The 16,766-nt window shown below is 40.6% G+C and overlaps 1 protein-coding gene across 1 annotated transcript in view; it reads left to right on the top strand.

Annotated features, from left to right (window-relative positions):
• The window catches only part of FASLG (Fas ligand), an 8,781-nt gene extending 432 nt beyond the window's left edge, over window positions 1-8,349 (top strand). Inside the window, 4 exon segments of the mRNA XM_077755992.1 lie at window positions 1-216; window positions 1,318-1,363; window positions 5,798-5,854; window positions 7,072-8,349. The exon segment at window positions 1-216 is cut by the window's left edge and continues 57 nt beyond it. Of these exon segments, the coding sequence (XP_077612118.1) occupies window positions 1-216; window positions 1,318-1,363; window positions 5,798-5,854; window positions 7,072-7,466 (714 nt within the window). The 3' untranslated portion in view covers window positions 7,467-8,349.
• Window positions 8,350-16,766: the final 8,417 nt, after the last annotated feature.

Below are 16,766 nucleotides of genomic sequence, written 5' to 3' on the forward strand. Positions count from 1 at the left end.
CCGCCGCCGCCGCCGCCGCCACCACCACCACCCCCGCCGCCGCCGCCGCCGCCGCTGCCCCCACTGCCGTTGCCACCTCTGAAGACTAGGAGGGACCACAACACAGGGCTGTGTCTCCTTGTGATGTTTTTCATGGTTCTGGTGGCCCTGGTTGGACTGGGGCTGGGGATGTTCCAGCTCTTCCACCTCCAGAAGGAGCTGGCTGAACTCAGAGAGGTAAACCGCTGTGTGGATTGCTGTGCCCTGAAGCCAGGTGCTGGGGGTTGGGGTTGGGGGGACGGTAAGTCAGCTCTGCTGCTGCGGGCGGGAGGGGGAGGGGACTGCCGGGCCTACAGGGATCATGGTCTCACTTGCAAAGTATTTAAAAAAAATTTTTTTTAATTAATTTTTTTATTTTGAGAAAGAAAATGGGAGGGGCAGAAAGAGAGGGAGAGAGAATCTCAAGCGGACTCCATGCTGTCAGCGCAGAGCCCAGCGCGGGGATTGAACTCTTGAACCCTTGAATCCTGAGATCACCACCTGAGCCCAAGCTAAGAGTCAGACGCTTAATCGACTGAGCCACCCAGGCGCCCCGCAAAGTATTTTTTTAATGCTTTTTTCTTGTCTTAGAAATGGATCATTCTAGGGGTGCCTGGATGGCTCTGTCAGTTAACTGTCCAACTCTTGATTTCGGCTCAGGTCAGGATCTCACAGTGAGTGAGCTCAAGCCCCATGCCAGGTTCTGTGCTGAAAGTGCAGAGCCTGCTTGGGATTCTGTCTCTCCCTCTCTCTGCCCCTCCCCTGCTTGTGCATGTTCTCTCTCCCTCTCTCTCTCTCTCTCAAAATAAATTTTAAAAAACGTACAAAAAAAAAAAAGAAATGGATCATTGTAGTGATCCTATTCTGTAAGCAGAGAAATGGAGACTCCAATGACTGAAAGAAATACTTTCTATCTTGGAAAGGATCAGGGCCAAAATACGTCTGGAAGTTCTGGTTCTTTCTTTCTCAGTGGGCAAGTCAGCCTGCTGACCTCCTCCCTCCCTAGAGCTTAGTGATTCAAGAAAGAAAAGGAACTTTGAGGTCTTGCTTAGAGGTGAATCCGCTTAAATGACCAAGTTAAATTTCCTTGAGAATACCTAAAAATATTAGAACTATTCCAAATCACAGAACAGAGGCATGGTAAGACACAATTGCATGGCCAAAGTCCGAGTTAGGAGAAGTTTTGATGTATTTAGATTCCCTTCTCAAGTTTATTTGGTATGTTTGACAATTTTGCATCCTTAAGCATGAAGAACCTCATTTTTATCATATATTTTTTTCCTTTCCCTCTTTTGCCAGTCCACCAGCCAAAAGCATATAGAATCATCTCTGGAGAAGCAAATAGGTGAGTTCTTTCATACATTGTAGTTCATTCATTTCATGCATTTCATTCATTGAGTTTCTAAAGGTAGTCCTCACTGCTAAACCATGTTGGTGGGATGCCTTGAATTCCATCCCATTCTTTGATATGTATATACCTCAAAAAGAATCCTGGTTAATTCTGAATCTTCAGTCATTTTGCTTCCTTGAGCTGCCCTAACTATAAGGTGAATTTAATCATTCAAAACCAATATAACTGAATATTGCACACAATTCAAAATAATTTCCATTTGACTTTGGCAAGAGACAGACATATACAGCTTTTGCCCCCTGGGCAGCTGGCTCCAGGCCTGTCCCCTTCCTCAGGTCTCCTGTTTTCCATGAACAGGGCAGTGGCTATAACTCCTAGGGAGGGGAGCAAAGGTGAAGGAATAGACAGAGGTTTCTGGGAAAAGTCTTTCCCTCTTTAAATTCTCTAAGAGATTACTCAGGAGTCAAGCTTTATTTACAAAATTTTTGTAAGGTATATTTAAGCTTTTACTTTTATTTTTATTTTATTTTTTTAGAGAGAGAGAGAGAGTATGAGCAAGGGAAGGGGGTGGAGGGAGAGAGAGAGAATCCTAAGCAGGCTCCATGCTCAGTACAGAGCCTGACTTCGGGCTTGATCCCATGACCCTGGGATCATGACCTGAGCCAACATCAAGAGCTGGATGCTCAACTAACTGAGCCACCCAGGTGCCCCTAAGCTTTTTAAAAAGTAGGCCATGAATCATCCACATTGGGCTGTTCTTTTGCATTCACTGGCAAACTTGGGGAAAGACCTTAGGCATTTTTCAAAGGCTGGTCCAGCTTCCTCCACAAAGGCAATCATGAGCTACCTTCAATAATAAAGGGAAGTCCTTTATGTGAGATTCAGAACAATGAATAAGATGAAAATGTTTAACACTGACCTTGTGCAGTTTTGGGACATAGTCTGGAAACTGTGAACAGCTAGATTTTGGATGCTGTGGTTCGTTAAACTAAGATTCATTGAACTACAGATTTGGTTAAGAGTTGGAAGGGAGCTTGGAGCAAATCTGATCCAGTCATCTCATTTTCAGAAAAGAAACAAAATACCAGACAGACTATGGGCTATGCCCCAAACTACCAGTGTGAAACTGGGACCAGAAGGAAAGGAACACAGGCTCCTGATCCTTTATCAACTATAGAACTTTCCAGTATATTGACTGGTGCCTTATGAAATAGGGAAACTTCCGACTGTCTAGCATGGCCATGGAATGAGAAATAAAGATGAGAAACAAGATGCCTCTGCAAAGACAATAGGTAAATCTTGTCCTTGGAAATTGGGGAGCAAACAGAAGGCAGCACTGGCCATCCAACGAGGGGAGCCTGTTTCCAATTTTTCTTACATGCTTATTGTAGGTAACCCAAGTCATCCTACTGCCCCAGAATGTAAGCTCTTTAGGAGGCATCCTTTGGATGCTCTGGTCTCTCGTTCTTAGGTCCAAGTCCCTAAGTGTTAGAAAGTCCGGGTGTATTCAAGCAGAGTAGAAATATTTGTTAGAAAAATGAAACCTTTGGAGGATTTCTAAAATAAAATAGCTTTGAAAATCAGTGGAATGTGGCTGGTGAAACACATCTCTAATTACTCATCTTTCACCCACTCTCTGGGATCATCTTAGTGGCAAAAAGTCAAGTGAACAGATGAGTCAGGTCTACCTATTCCAGTAAACAAGTATCTTCTTTAGATCAACTCAGATGGACCAGAGATTGGTGAATTTTCACATGGAAATCAAATTAGCAACTTTATTAGTAAGATAAGAGATGCAAATTAAAACAAGAGGATACCCATTTTCATCCATCCAATTAGTAAAGATAAAAAAAATGAGATTGACAAAAACGTGAGAGAAAGTTTGCTTAAACATTAGTTGACATCCAGGGAACAGGTAAATTGCTATACCTTTTCTGAAGAGCAGTTGGAAAAATGTACCAAAAATTTAAAAGTGCTCATTTGCTATGTAATCTCATCAAGAATTTATTTTAATAAAATAATCAGAGATATACCCCAAAACTCATAGATAAGGATATTCATCCTTTCCTTATAAGGCTGTTTATAATAAACGAGTCAGAAGAAACTTAAATGCCTCTTAACGGGAGACTAAATACATTATGGTGTATTCAGAGGTCCTAATACTTTATGGATTTTAGATAACTAAAATCCATATGTTAGAAGGACACTTAATGCCATGGAGACTGCGCATTCTACATTGTTAGATAAAAAGACAATATAAAACAGCATGCTTAGATTACTATTGGCTATGTAAGTGCATATGCATATTTTTTATTCTTAGTAAAGAACTAGAAGGACTTATACTTCAACATATTAACAGTGAAGTTAATATGGGACGTACTATAATAGATTATTTAAACATTCTTATTTGCTCCTTTTTCACTTTTCGTTTTCACACAGTTAACTCATTAAGTCTTTTATTCATTCACAAATATTCTTGGAGTGCTTCTTATGTGCCAGGTTGGGTACTGGGTATTGGGTGATGACTGAGAACAAGAGAGACAAGGGTCCTGCCTGCACAGAACTTTTAGTACGCTGGAGAGGATAAACAAAAGCCAGCAAGCCATGGCATAATTTCAAATTGTAATAAATGCGACGTAAGATAGTGGTCTGGAAAGTCCCCTCTGAGGAGGTATATGTGTGTGTGTGTGTGTGTGTGTGTGTGTGTGTGTGTGTGCGTGTGTATGAGTGTTCATGTGTGTCAGGTGTGTGGTGGTAGGATAGGGGAACACATTCCAGCAGTGAGAATTGCATGTGCAAAACCCTGGGGGCAGGAAACATTCATCACTGAAGTGTAGGATATATTTCCAGTTTATTTTAATATTTATCCAGCAGATACTTTTATTGAGTACCCTTTGTGAGAATAACACTGTACAAGGCTCTGCGAGGGATATAAAGATATGCAACATGTGGTTCTCTGTTCCATTTCCTGTCAGTACTTGGTTGAATGCCAGGCGAGTTGCACAGATGGTTTGTGGTATAGGAATGTAGAGGAGACTCAGTTTTGCCTTTCCTGTTCGCTAACACCTCATTCATGGTGGGAGGTCTTGAGTGGCTAGAGAGGTAATGATTAGTCAGGTAGTTCTCAGTTGACTGGGGCATTCTCATGCCATATGTGAGCTTTACAGGCTAATCACAAGGAACTTGATGTAGATGAGTCCCTTTCTATGAATCTTTCCTGAATGCCTTAGCCGAATTCATTAGCTAAGTGGTAGCTTGGTTTGATTAAAATATTTGAAGTCAGAGAAGTAATGTCTACTTTGGGAACTATTGTCTACTTTAACTCCTCCAATTGCATTTAACAAATATTTACTGGTCATGTGCCCTGTGTTAGAAAATGAGCTAAGTACTCTTGTAGATTAAATATACAGTAGGAAATTTGCCATTTATTTGAGGGGAATAAAACAAGTTATACAGGTACCACAGAAATGGGGAGTCAGAACTGACAAGAGAGGTGAAGACAGAGTGATTCTAAGTTTCAAAGGAGGGAGAAATATTTGATTAAAAAGTAGGACAGTTTCTCAAAGAAAGAGGTGTTTTAGGTGGTATTTAGAGGGTTGATAGGAATTTTCCAGAAGGATCTGTTTGGAGGGGATTTTGGGCAGACGGAACAGCATGAGCAAAGGCACAGGGGTTGGAAGCTGGGTGTGTTCAGGTTACATCAGAACTTGTGTTGTGCTGCCTTAGCCAGTGTGAGCAAGTAGAGCAGATGAGGCTGGTCAGACAGGCAGCGATTATGTGGCTGGGGAAACTTTTACACAATTAAACATTCAATGAGGCGTTATTCAAGGCATTTGAGATCTGAGGATGATGAACTTGGGTGGACAAACACCACCTGGGGGGAGATCTAGTAGCCAGGAGGTGAAATCACAGTCTTCCAGGAGGTGAAATCACAGTCTTCTTTGGCCTCTGTCCTGCAGATTGCTAGAGACAGCAGAACCAGAGTAGAAAAATCCCAATTTGGAGTCAGGAGACCTGAGTGTCCATCCTTCTCTGATATTGAGTAGCTGGGTCATTGTCACCCAACTTGAAGCTCATTTAGCCACCTATATGGTGGGACAATAATCTCTACCTCAAAGGGATGTGGCAAGTTCAAATGCAGTAACTGATATGATAGCTCTTTATAAATCAACCTTTTTATTGTTTTATTGTAACATGATACTTTTTGCATATCTCTATTTCCATTTGGTTTGTTTTTGACCTCTTTGTTTCTGAAATACATGTTCCTGTGAGTTCTACAGTTTGGATTTGCATGATTAATATATGTCAGAGTATTGTCATTTATGTTTTTAAAAAATCACTATTATTTAAATGACCTGTTCAGAGTCCCAACAAAATAATGATTGGTGTCTCATTTTTATATATATCTTTCATCTCTCTATGATACAGGTCAACTCAATCCACCCTCTGAAAAAAAGGAGCTGAGAAAAGTGGCCCATTTAACAGGTCTGTATCTGGAAGGTACATAGGGTTTGGGAAAGCCTTTGACAGAAAGCAGCATAGCTGGTTGGGTACTGTGCTCTGAGGGAGTTGTTACTTTTCAGTGACAGTATTTAACAACTAAGAATGGTCCTATCTTTCTAGTCAAGTCACACACAGACTGGACCCCTACTGCAGTCTAGGCCATGTTCTGAACTAGAGAAATGGTGCTCCATGAGGATCCTACTCTTCAATAATTCCAAAGAACCTTATGGGATTTGGGGCCTGGGTACAAGAGGTGAGGTCTGGGAAGGTGGGGAGTAAGTGCTTTTCTGGTTTTCTGGAAGAGCCTCACTCCGCTTTCCGCAAGAATAGTACTGGGAATGAGAAGAAAGGCCCAGTCCTGGCACTGGAGGACTTCCTGCATGTGGTCACGTAGTGGAGTGAAGTGATTTGATAACAGTGTGGTGCGGGCATTCCCAGGGTGTAGTCCATTAACATCGGAAAGTGGAAAAGTATCACAGAAACTGGTGTGACACTGTCCCTGGAATTATTTAGGCAGAGGCCATAGAATGATCCAGTTTGGATCTACAGACATTTTTGGAACACATGTTGTGTGCCAAGTCTTGGTGACATGTAGATAAATAACACATGGTTCCTGCCTTCAAGGAATTTAAGATCAAATAGAGAAAGACAGATACATAAGCAATGATTTCAGTACTGGAGAGTGTTCTCTGATTAAGGTATGTATATACTGCTATCGGGACACAAAAGAAAGGGAATTTTAGCCCCAAGTGGGGGACTGAAGGCTCCTTACTGTAGGTAAGGAGTTGGCCCAGGTGATCCCTAAAGATTCTTCTCAACTTTAGAATTTCAGAGTTCCTTAGGTTTGGCTTTTCTCCTCACTGTGGGGATCTTGAAGCCTAGAAGTTTTGGTGTTAGTTCTGAATACTGTAGCATCTTTGTTCCAGAGAGCTAAAATAATCTCAACAATATCCCATTGTAATTGCTTAGCATATATTTTATTGTCCCAGTTGTGTAGATGATAAATTGAAGCAGGCAATTTAATAGAGGTGTTGAAGGAATTCGGTGATGGATCAAGTCTGACCCATTGGCCAGTTCTATATGGGCTATGTCACTTTGGTCATCCGCTCAAGGAAAGGCCCACAGTTTTGCCTTAGAAGCTTCATTTGTTGGGTGCATGAGCATTCCTGGCTGAATGGTCCTCTCTGATTTGATTTCAGGCAAGCCCAACTCGAGATCCATCCCTCTGGAATGGGAAGACACATATGGAATTGCCCTGGTCTCTGGGGTGAAGTATAAGAAGGGTGGCCTTGTGATCAATGATACTGGGCTGTACTTTGTGTATTCCAAAGTATACTTCAGGGGTCAGTCCTGTAACAACCAGCCCCTGAACCACAAGGTCTATATGAGGAACTCTAACTATCCCCAGGACCTGGTGCTGATGGAGGGGAAGATGATGAACTACTGCACTATTGGCCAGATGTGGGCCCGCAGCAGCTACCTGGGGGCAGTATTCAATCTCACCAGTGCTGACCATTTATATGTCAATGTATCTGCACTATCTCTGGTCAGTTTTGAGGAATCTAAGACATTTTTTGGCTTATATAAGCTCTAAGAAAAGCACTTTGGGATTCTCTCCATATGATTCCTTGTTACAGGCACTGAGAATATGGTCGTGAATGAGAGTCTTCTTAAGCCCACTTGAAGTCAAGTGAGAAGTCATGAGCCAAGTAGACCTTGAGATCACAAGGCCCAGCAGGTCTACAGTTCCTCATCTCCCTGTAGATGTCCATCTGTCTGGTCCACATGCCAGATAAGAGGGGAAATATGACTGAAGAGCATGAGACTCTCGCTGCCATATGAAGATGCAGAGGCAGGAAGAAGCAGCTACCAGGGTGTTCTGCACTCATCTTAAGTAGCCAAAAGCACTTTGGCACATTGGAAAAGACAATTAACTCACCTCTTGGGGTGAGTTTACTGTCTACCTCAGAGGAGGCTGCCTTTCAGATATATGGATATGACATGAGTGTATAAAGGATGGAAAAAGAGGACTAGGTTGCATGATAAGCTAAAGAGATGGAAAGGCCAGTGTCCCATTGGCAGCATCTTTATTTCTAAATGCATAGCCTGAGCCACCAGGTGATGCTAACAGAGAAGAAAGGGGGATCTTTTGGGAAGTTGGTCCATTCCCTACGCCGCATGTACATTTTCAGTGCAATTGTAGAGGTGTGTATGTGTGCATGCGTGCATGTGTGTGTGCACGCATCTGCATGTATTCATATGCATGTGACTAGAAGAGTTACATAAGTAGAGCCAATGTGAAGATTGGGAAGAACGTGTAGGAAAACATGGGTTGCGCAGTGGTAGATTTTGAATACTTCTTGGCAACTATCTCAGCTGTCCTCAAAATAGTCCTCAAGACTCTTTGAATGTCAGCTATTGATGCTGTTTTCCTATAATATAATCAGTATTTATATACATTTAGTGTATTTTAATGAAAAGAGTACATGTAATAAACATTATATTTTAGAATACGGATAAACATTATGAATGTGTTTTTGGAAATCACTAAGATTTCAATGTTTTTCCTTATTATTTCTTTCCTCCATGGCTTCCTCACTCATTTTGACTTAAGGCCAAGTTAAGAAGAACTCACTGGGGTGAGAAGAACTGTGGAGCAAATCTGTCCTTGCCAGACACCTTTCTCTCCCAGCCTCTCTCCTGTTATCCAAAGTTTCCATTACCTATACTATACTGTTAAGCTCACCCAACTTGCAGTAGATTTGATGACAACTTCCCCCCAACCCCCAGGGAGCAGAGGCATACCAGAGTGGAAAGGGAAAGACTCTGGACTGAAAAAACTGAATTTGATTCTTTGTTCCTCTACTTACTAAGTAAGTAGTACTTCCATTGACTAGGAAAGCCACTTGACTTCTCTTGGATGAAAATGGCTTATATGTACATAAAGTATTGATACATGGCATCTGTCTAAACAATGGCATCTATTATTAATAAACCACTCTGTGAGAGGCACTTCATGTTCCAGAAGAGGTCACTAACGTGAGGGATCCATCCAAACTCCTGGTTTCTTACATGGTCCTGTTCTTCACTCACAATGACTTCTTCCTATTTTCTTTTCAACTACTCACTACCATGGCCTCTCTCTAGACTTTGCCATTGTCAAAAATTATGGTATTTCCTTTACAATTTGATTTCAGATATCTTATTTTCACAATATCACCTCCTATTATTCAACTCAATTGCTTCAACATTTTCTCTCCTAAAATACATATATTTTTACCATATTGAGATCTCTAATAAACTCTATCATTTCCTTACATATCCATAAGCTCTTTTTTTATTTTTACTCCTCTCTCTGATCAGCTTAGATTCTACCCTCTGTCATGACAATCAATCTCTTGGAAAAATTTTCAACTTCAAAATATTCTGCTTCCTTCACTGTATTCTCCTTGCAAAAATCCCATTTTCTTTAAGCTGGAATCCTAAAAGCTGAATATTGCTAGAGAAAAATTACCCAGACAGATTGGCTTTTTTAAATCTATTACCTACTTAAATAGATTATTCTTTATCACTGATTTTTCTATCTTTTTATTGATTTGAATAAGCAATACATGGATATAATACAAATTTTACATAAAGGGTACTAGACCAGCACCTCGTGAGGACTGCTGACTTGGTCCCCTTTTATTTATTTATAAATAAAACATAAGAATGGGAGTAAATGCTCTTTTCATTGTGTTCCATGGTCCTATTTTCGCCCACAGAGATTATCACCATCTCCTTCTGTAGTTTCCAGAGATGGTCTACATGTAAGTATGACATCACTTTGTATTGGGTTTCCCAACCTTGGTTCTATCGACGTTCTGAGCTGGATATTTCTTTGTTGTGGGGTTTCCTGTGCACTGTAGTATGCTTAGCAGTCTCCATGCCCTCTATCCACTAGATGCGAGTAGCATTCTCCCCTCCTCTACGTGTGATATCCAAGAATATGGCCAGACATTGCCAAATGTCCCCAGGCTGGGGTGGGGGGGGGTGGGGGAAGACATAATCAGTCCTATGTGAGAATACTGCTTTGTATTAGTGGTCACAGATCATTCAGCCCTGCCTAGAACCTTTTTTCAGTTCCCCGCCAAGCACATTTTTCCACTGTTTGAGACAATTATGTCTTATCTTTTCCTCTTGCAAATTTGCCATATCACCTCCTCCCACCATGGAACTTCACTTATACCGCCAGCACACAAATCCACCTGCATCTGCATTATCTCTTTTATCCTTATAGTGGAGGAAGAGGATCATCTTTTCATTTGTGCACTAGACCCTTTTCCTCTACCCTACTTTGCTACTTTAAAATTGTTCTGGGGGCACTTGGATGGCTCAGTCGGTTAAGCATCCGATTTCGGCTCAGGTCATGATCTCACGGTTCGTGGGCTCGAGCCCCGCATCGGGCTCTGTGCTGAAGGCTGGCTCAGAGCCTGGAGCCTGTTTCAGATTCTGTATCTCCCTCTCTCTCTGACCCTCCCCTGCTCACGCTGTATCTCTCTCTCTCAGAAATAAATAAAACTTTAAAAAAATTAAAAAAATAAAATAAAATAAAATTGTTCTTCTGTCTTCTGGATCCTCAAACCATCACTGTCTATGAAATGACTTCCATCAGCATGTACATATGCTCAAGTATCCTTTTTCAATAAAAGACAGCCCAACCCAAAGTAAAAAGATCCCAAACCTTTCTTTACCTTTCCTCTTCTCCAGCGATGGCTGCATTTCTCATGTTCCTTCTCATCTAAGAAGGTTGTCTCCACATACATGTCTCATCTAAGAAGGTTGTCTCCACATACATGGGCTCCATTTTCTTAGCCAGGAATGGTCTTTTCAGGCTCCTTATGTGAGGGGCTTCTTATCTTTCAGGCCTTAGTTTAAATGTCACCTCCTCAGACCATTTCTAGAGCCTCTTCTTTTTCTCATTATTTTATTTCTCTCTCGTTCCTTCTTCGTAACTAGCCTAACTTGTGATTGTATTCTTTATTTGACAACTTCAAAATTTCTGTTTTTTCCAGTAGAACAAAAATCCCAAAAGTAAAAACTTTTCTGCTTTGTTTACCACTGTATCCTCATCACCGAACCCAGTGCCTGGCATATATTAGGAGTTCAATAAATATCTGTTGACTGAATAACCTTAATTATAAAGCAAATGTTTCTCAGATTGGGGTATATGTGTATATTTCTCAGCATAATGAATATATTCACTACGAGTCATAGTATTGTCTCATGAATGTATGTGAGTGTTTATCCAGCTTTGAGTAGCTTATATAATGGGGATTTGAAGCTATAGATGGAAGAAATAGTGCATCCTATTTCTTAGCACTGGAAAACGAGAAAAGTCTACTTGGTGTGTGGCATTACCAGGGGTTATTCAGGAAACTGTTGAGGGAAAACTGCTGGGTAACTAGAGCTGAGCTTGTTCCTTAGAAGACATTCAATAAATACTTGTTGAAGAAATTAATGAACAAAACCAAAGATGCAGGCTGAAGTGTGTCATGATCTCCTTAAAACTCTTCTGTTGATTTATCTGTTTCCTGACCAGTACCTGAGAAAGTCAGGGAGGTATTCACCCTTCTTTTGGCTGCTTGTCTGTATTCCTAGCCCTCATGATGAAGTCTTCCTTATCCCTTTTCTCTTCTTTTGGCTCCAAACATCAAGTACACCAGTTCTAGGAAGTTTACTGGACTTTTTTTTTTTTTAATCAATGGAACCTTCTAGATATTGGTGCCAGAGCAAGGAGGAAGTAGGGATGGCATCCTGAGATGACATAATTCCACCAGCTAGTAGTGGTATTACTGACACTTTTATCCCTCCAAGTCTGAGCTCTATTAGAATGCCTTCGGGATTTTCTGAAGATAAAGCCATAACTTACCATGCTTTAAGTACTTGTTTCAGGAAAGAGATGCTAACAGTTCCTTCAGGAATCTTGAGTTATTTTTCTTTACCTCAGTAAGAACATAAGAATGCCAAAAAATAAATAAAATATTTTTGATTAGCTCATTAAAATGGGATCTGCCGTTGTTACTTTGTGAAATGCTAGACCCAAGGTAGAGCACTTAAAAAAAAAAAGAAGAAGAAGACGAAGATTACTTCTGGTTCAGTAGTTTGAGGTTTTCTTTCTTTTCAAACAACTAAAACCACACAAAACCCATGTTTTTTTCTTAGCCCCCCAGAGGGGTGACCTTGTATTCTCTGAAGTAGGTTTTGACTTACCACAGCTTAGTAGGAAAATAGCTCTACTGGGGACCATCATTATGAGTGTGACTCATTTGAACTGATATATCACTGGAGGAAGAAAGCTGGAGAAAGAAGCTTGTCTCCTTTAGGCCAAGATTATAAGATTTCTGTAGGGTTAAGCCATAGACATTCCTAGGTCCTTATCTGAAAGTGTGCCAGTTGTATGTTAAATTACATTTTACTAAGGGATCTGTTTTAGTTCTGGTATTAGTAGAGATACATTTTTTTCTTTCTGGATTTTTTTGTTTTGTTTTTTTCCCCCTTTCCCAGGGTTTTGGATCATCCAGAGGCAAAATGTGGTGATCCTAGGAAAGTAGAATCAGGACCCTATTCCTTAAGGTCCTTAGACTGAGAAATGAGCGTTACTCAGAAATATATTTTTTAATTTTTAAAAAAGTTATGTTTGTTTGTTTATTTATTTATTTACTTTTAGAGAGAGAATGCATGAGCAGGGGAGGGGGAGAGAGAGAGAGAGAGAGAGAGAGAGAGAGAGAGAATATCCCAAGCAGGTTCTATGCTGTCAGCACAGAGCCCAACGCAGAGCTGGATTCCAGGACCTGGGGATCATGACCTGAACTAAAATCAAGAGTCAGACTCTTGGGGCACCTGGGTGGCTCAGTTGGTTAAGCATCTGACTCTTGATTTAAGCTCAGGTCATGATCTTGCGGTTTGTGAGTCCAAGCCCCGTATCGGGCTTGGAGCCTGCTAGGGATTCTCTCTCTCCCTTTCTCTCTCTCTGCCCCTCCCCTGTTCATGAGTGCTCAATCTCTCTATCAAAATAAATAAACAAACATTAAAATAATAATAAAAAAAGAGTTGGCCACTTAACTGACTATTTCTGAGTACCCCCAGAAATACTTAAGCTATTGATGGTAGCCAGAAACCTTTAAGGTTCACCTAACGGTCAACAAGTTTTGGGAATATAGGGATCTAAGTGGGTATTCTGCTCCTTACAGGTAGATTGTTGTCTTCATTTTATACACAAGAACAAGTGAGACACTTAAAAGTTATGAGCCTTGCTTAAGGTGACATGGCCAATGAGTGGCAGTGCTGAAACTAAACCCCAGTCATCTGAAACCATACATTTTATGTTCTTTCCATGTGCAGAGAGATTTCTTAGAAGTGCACCTTGTATCATGCCACCCAACATGAGCCTCATCCCCTTCGTTTTCAGTGATTCCTCATCTCTTTGTATTTTAGTTTAAACCTCACTTTGCTTAATGCCCACATTCTGCATAATATAATAAATATAATTAATATAATTAACATAATATAATATAAATACATATTTGATATCACAACCCTAAAGAATTCATAGAGTTTCATAGCTGACAGTTGTTCTTAGATTCTTCTTCTTTCATTTCTTCTCTCTTTGTCTTTTATCTGAATCATCCCTATTGCCCATCTGCTATCAATGGCTTCAGAGTTTTAACAGGGTGAGAAGGAAAGAGATTGAACTGGAGTCAGGAGGCTTGGGTTTGAGTCCAGCCTCTGCCACTCAACTAGCTATGTGTGTGACCTTGAGTAAGTAACAGGGAATATCTTGAGATTCAGTTGCATCGTCCTAAAAATGAGGACACCAATTCCCGTTCTTATGATTTTATAGGAGTATGGTTAATGCTAAATGGAATGAAGCCACTTTGTGAGGGATGGCACTTCTGAAAATAGGTCAGTGAAGTTGTTATACTCCTCAGCAACTCTCCTGATAAACTCACTGTTTACCGGTGTGTGTGTGTGTGTGTGTGTGTGTGTGTGTGTGTTTTAAAGTAGGCTCCATGCCCAATGCAGGGCTTGAATTCATGACACTAAGCTCAGAGTCACATGCTATACTGACTGAGCCAGCTAGGCATCCCCTGATAAAGTCACTGTTTAAAAGAAAAACAAACTTCTTACTTGCTGTTTAGTTTCTCCAAAATTGATCACCCATAATCCTACCATGTTATGTATGAATTCCATCAAATGTAAAAACACTAGTTAGAAACAACACATAGATAAAGATTCTGAGGTATAAAAATAATAGTATAATATCTTACATTTTCACAGCCTTTAAAACTTTTCTCACATGACTTTTGCTTTTGTTGTTTTTTTAAAAACACATGATGTAATACACATAAAAGCAGTTGGCATGTGTCAGCTTTTCTATGAACTTTAACTAAAGATATTGAATACCTTCTGTGTTGATTATATTCAGAGCCTAGTGTGGTGCCATTTTGGTGCCTAGTTTTTAAATCATGACATATAATTAAATAGGGTGCTGTTCAAACATTTGCCTGGGGAGATAGAATACTTTATGCTCTTTGTTGTCCTTATATATCGTTAAAACCCCCAGCTTAACCTGGGCTTGTCTCAGGAGATGTGAACTGCTGAGGGAATCCCCCCTCCTCCAGCTGCTCATTACAGAAGGGATAGAACCTTTTGGTTCTCATGTCATAGCCTTGGCTTTCTGTGGGTAAACCACTTCAAAGAGTGTGAGTTAGTAAGAGGCACTCTTGATGTAATCGAACCCTGAAAGTGTCCACACGTGTAAGGCACCATATACTAGACAAGCACCTTTGCAGAGGAGACTGAAGAGTTGGGTATGCATCTATTGGTGTTTCAAATACTTCTCTGGGCAAGGATCTTTTAGTTTCACTTGGTTTAGGTCTTAGTTTTCTCACCCACACCACCCTAATGCCACACCCGCACCACTTCCAGTCTGTGGAAGGGAACTTGGTGCACATTTTCTGGAAGGGAAGGTTCTAGAACTTGTTCCTGATTGGAAGCAAAAGCAGGTGGAAGATTCAGGAAGCTCTAAAGGTCTCTGGCCTTAAATAAGTGAACTACAATTCTAGAGCTTCGTAACAGTGATTAAAGATTGTAGACTGACGAAATTGGAGGTTCCAGTAACATGCAATGTGTTCTATTCTCCTCACCGTGTCTTCATTGAGAAGAAAAAACAGCTTTGACTCAGTAATGAGCAAGAGACACAGAAGTGTTAAACAGAATTCTAAGGTGTGAGCTGCAGGGGAAGATATCTCAAACCTCAGCATCCTCCTTGCATCATTTGGGTGGGTTATGTTCTGGCCTCTAAGAAAGTCTGAAGGCTTCTGCAGAGTTCTGGGAGGGTGGCAAAGAGAAGACTGTAATGCAGGAAACTTCAGCACTCTGTTCTTGGGTTACTTGATCGTATTGACTGGGATAGCTAACTGACTCTCTAACTTTCCAGAAGAATGTGAAAAGACTGCTCTGGGAAGGGAGTGGGGGTACAGTCAGTGGAAGAGGTGGCTGGATCCACGTTTGAAAGGAAGGTGAACTTTGGGTATGTTTTTCTCTGCCCTACCTCCAACACCCATTGCCATACTTTATAGCTTACACATGGGTAAGAATAACTACTTCTTATTTAAAAATAATGGGACATTTATTACAGGACTTATTCCTGCCCTAAGCCAAGCCATAAAGTCGATAAATAGCAATAATAGTTGCAATTTAATGACTCCCTTTTTGCAAGGATTATACAAAGCATCTTACATTTATGTTTACTAATCCTCACAACTCCATAAATCAAGTGTTACTAACTCCATTTTCTAAGTGAAAAAACGGATTTAGGTTCAGAGAGGTTTCCCCAGGTCACAAGGTAGCAGAAATAGGATTCAAGACCAGGCTTTTCTGAACCAAGGAATCTTCCCTAAAACAGGTTCATACTCCCCCATTATAATGTCAATATTATTATTTTTTAGACTCTGGAATTGAATCAATGCATTTTTATTTCATAGTAAAAAATGACTGTCTTTCATGAATAGATACCAAGATCATGAATACAGTACTGTTGTTCTTTTTAAAAAAAATTTTATTTATTTATATTTTGAGAGATGAGAAAGAGAAGACATTAATTAATGAATGTTAATTTTCTATAATTATATATGCCTATATAACAATGTTTAAAAAAATAATAGCCAACAATCACAANATTTTATTTTATTTTATTTTAGAGAGAGAGTGAGCACATGAGTAGAGGAGAGGGGCAGAGGGAGAGAGAGAGAGAGAGAGAGAGAGAGAAAATCTCAAGCAGGCTCCACACTCAGTACAGAGCCCAACTGGGGGCTGGATCTAAGGATCCTGGGATCATGATCTGAGCTGAAATCATGAGTCTGTCTCTCAACCAACTGAGCCACCCAAGTGCCCCTCTACAAACATTTATTAAGCACCCACTAGTGCCAAGCTTTGTTTAGGGGATACAGTGATGTACAAGACAGGTAAGTTTCCTGTTCCTTTAAACTCACATCCTAGTTAGGGGTAGGGATGATGGTGGTAGTGGAGAAAATAGAAAAACAAGCAAAAGAAAAAAAAAAATCAAATATAAAATTATCACTTCATAAACCCAATGTAGGGAATTATAAGAAGGTATTGAAATAGAAACTAGATAACTACATTAGAGGGAAGGCTTCTCTGAAAGGGTGCCATTTAAAATGACAAGAGGGGCTCCTGGTTGGCTCAGGTCATGATCTCATGGTTTGTGGGTTCGAGCCCTGCTTCGGGCTCTGTGCTGACAGCTAGCTCAGAGCCTGGAGCCTATTTCAGATTCTGTGTCTCCCTTTCTCTCTGACCCTCCCCTTCTCATGCTGTCTCTCTCTCTCAGAAA

Source organism: Crocuta crocuta, unplaced genomic scaffold (assembly GCF_008692635.1).
Source record: "Crocuta crocuta isolate KB4526 unplaced genomic scaffold, BGI_CrCroc_1.0 scaffold122, whole genome shotgun sequence".
Lineage (NCBI taxonomy): Eukaryota > Metazoa > Chordata > Mammalia > Carnivora > Hyaenidae > Crocuta > Crocuta crocuta.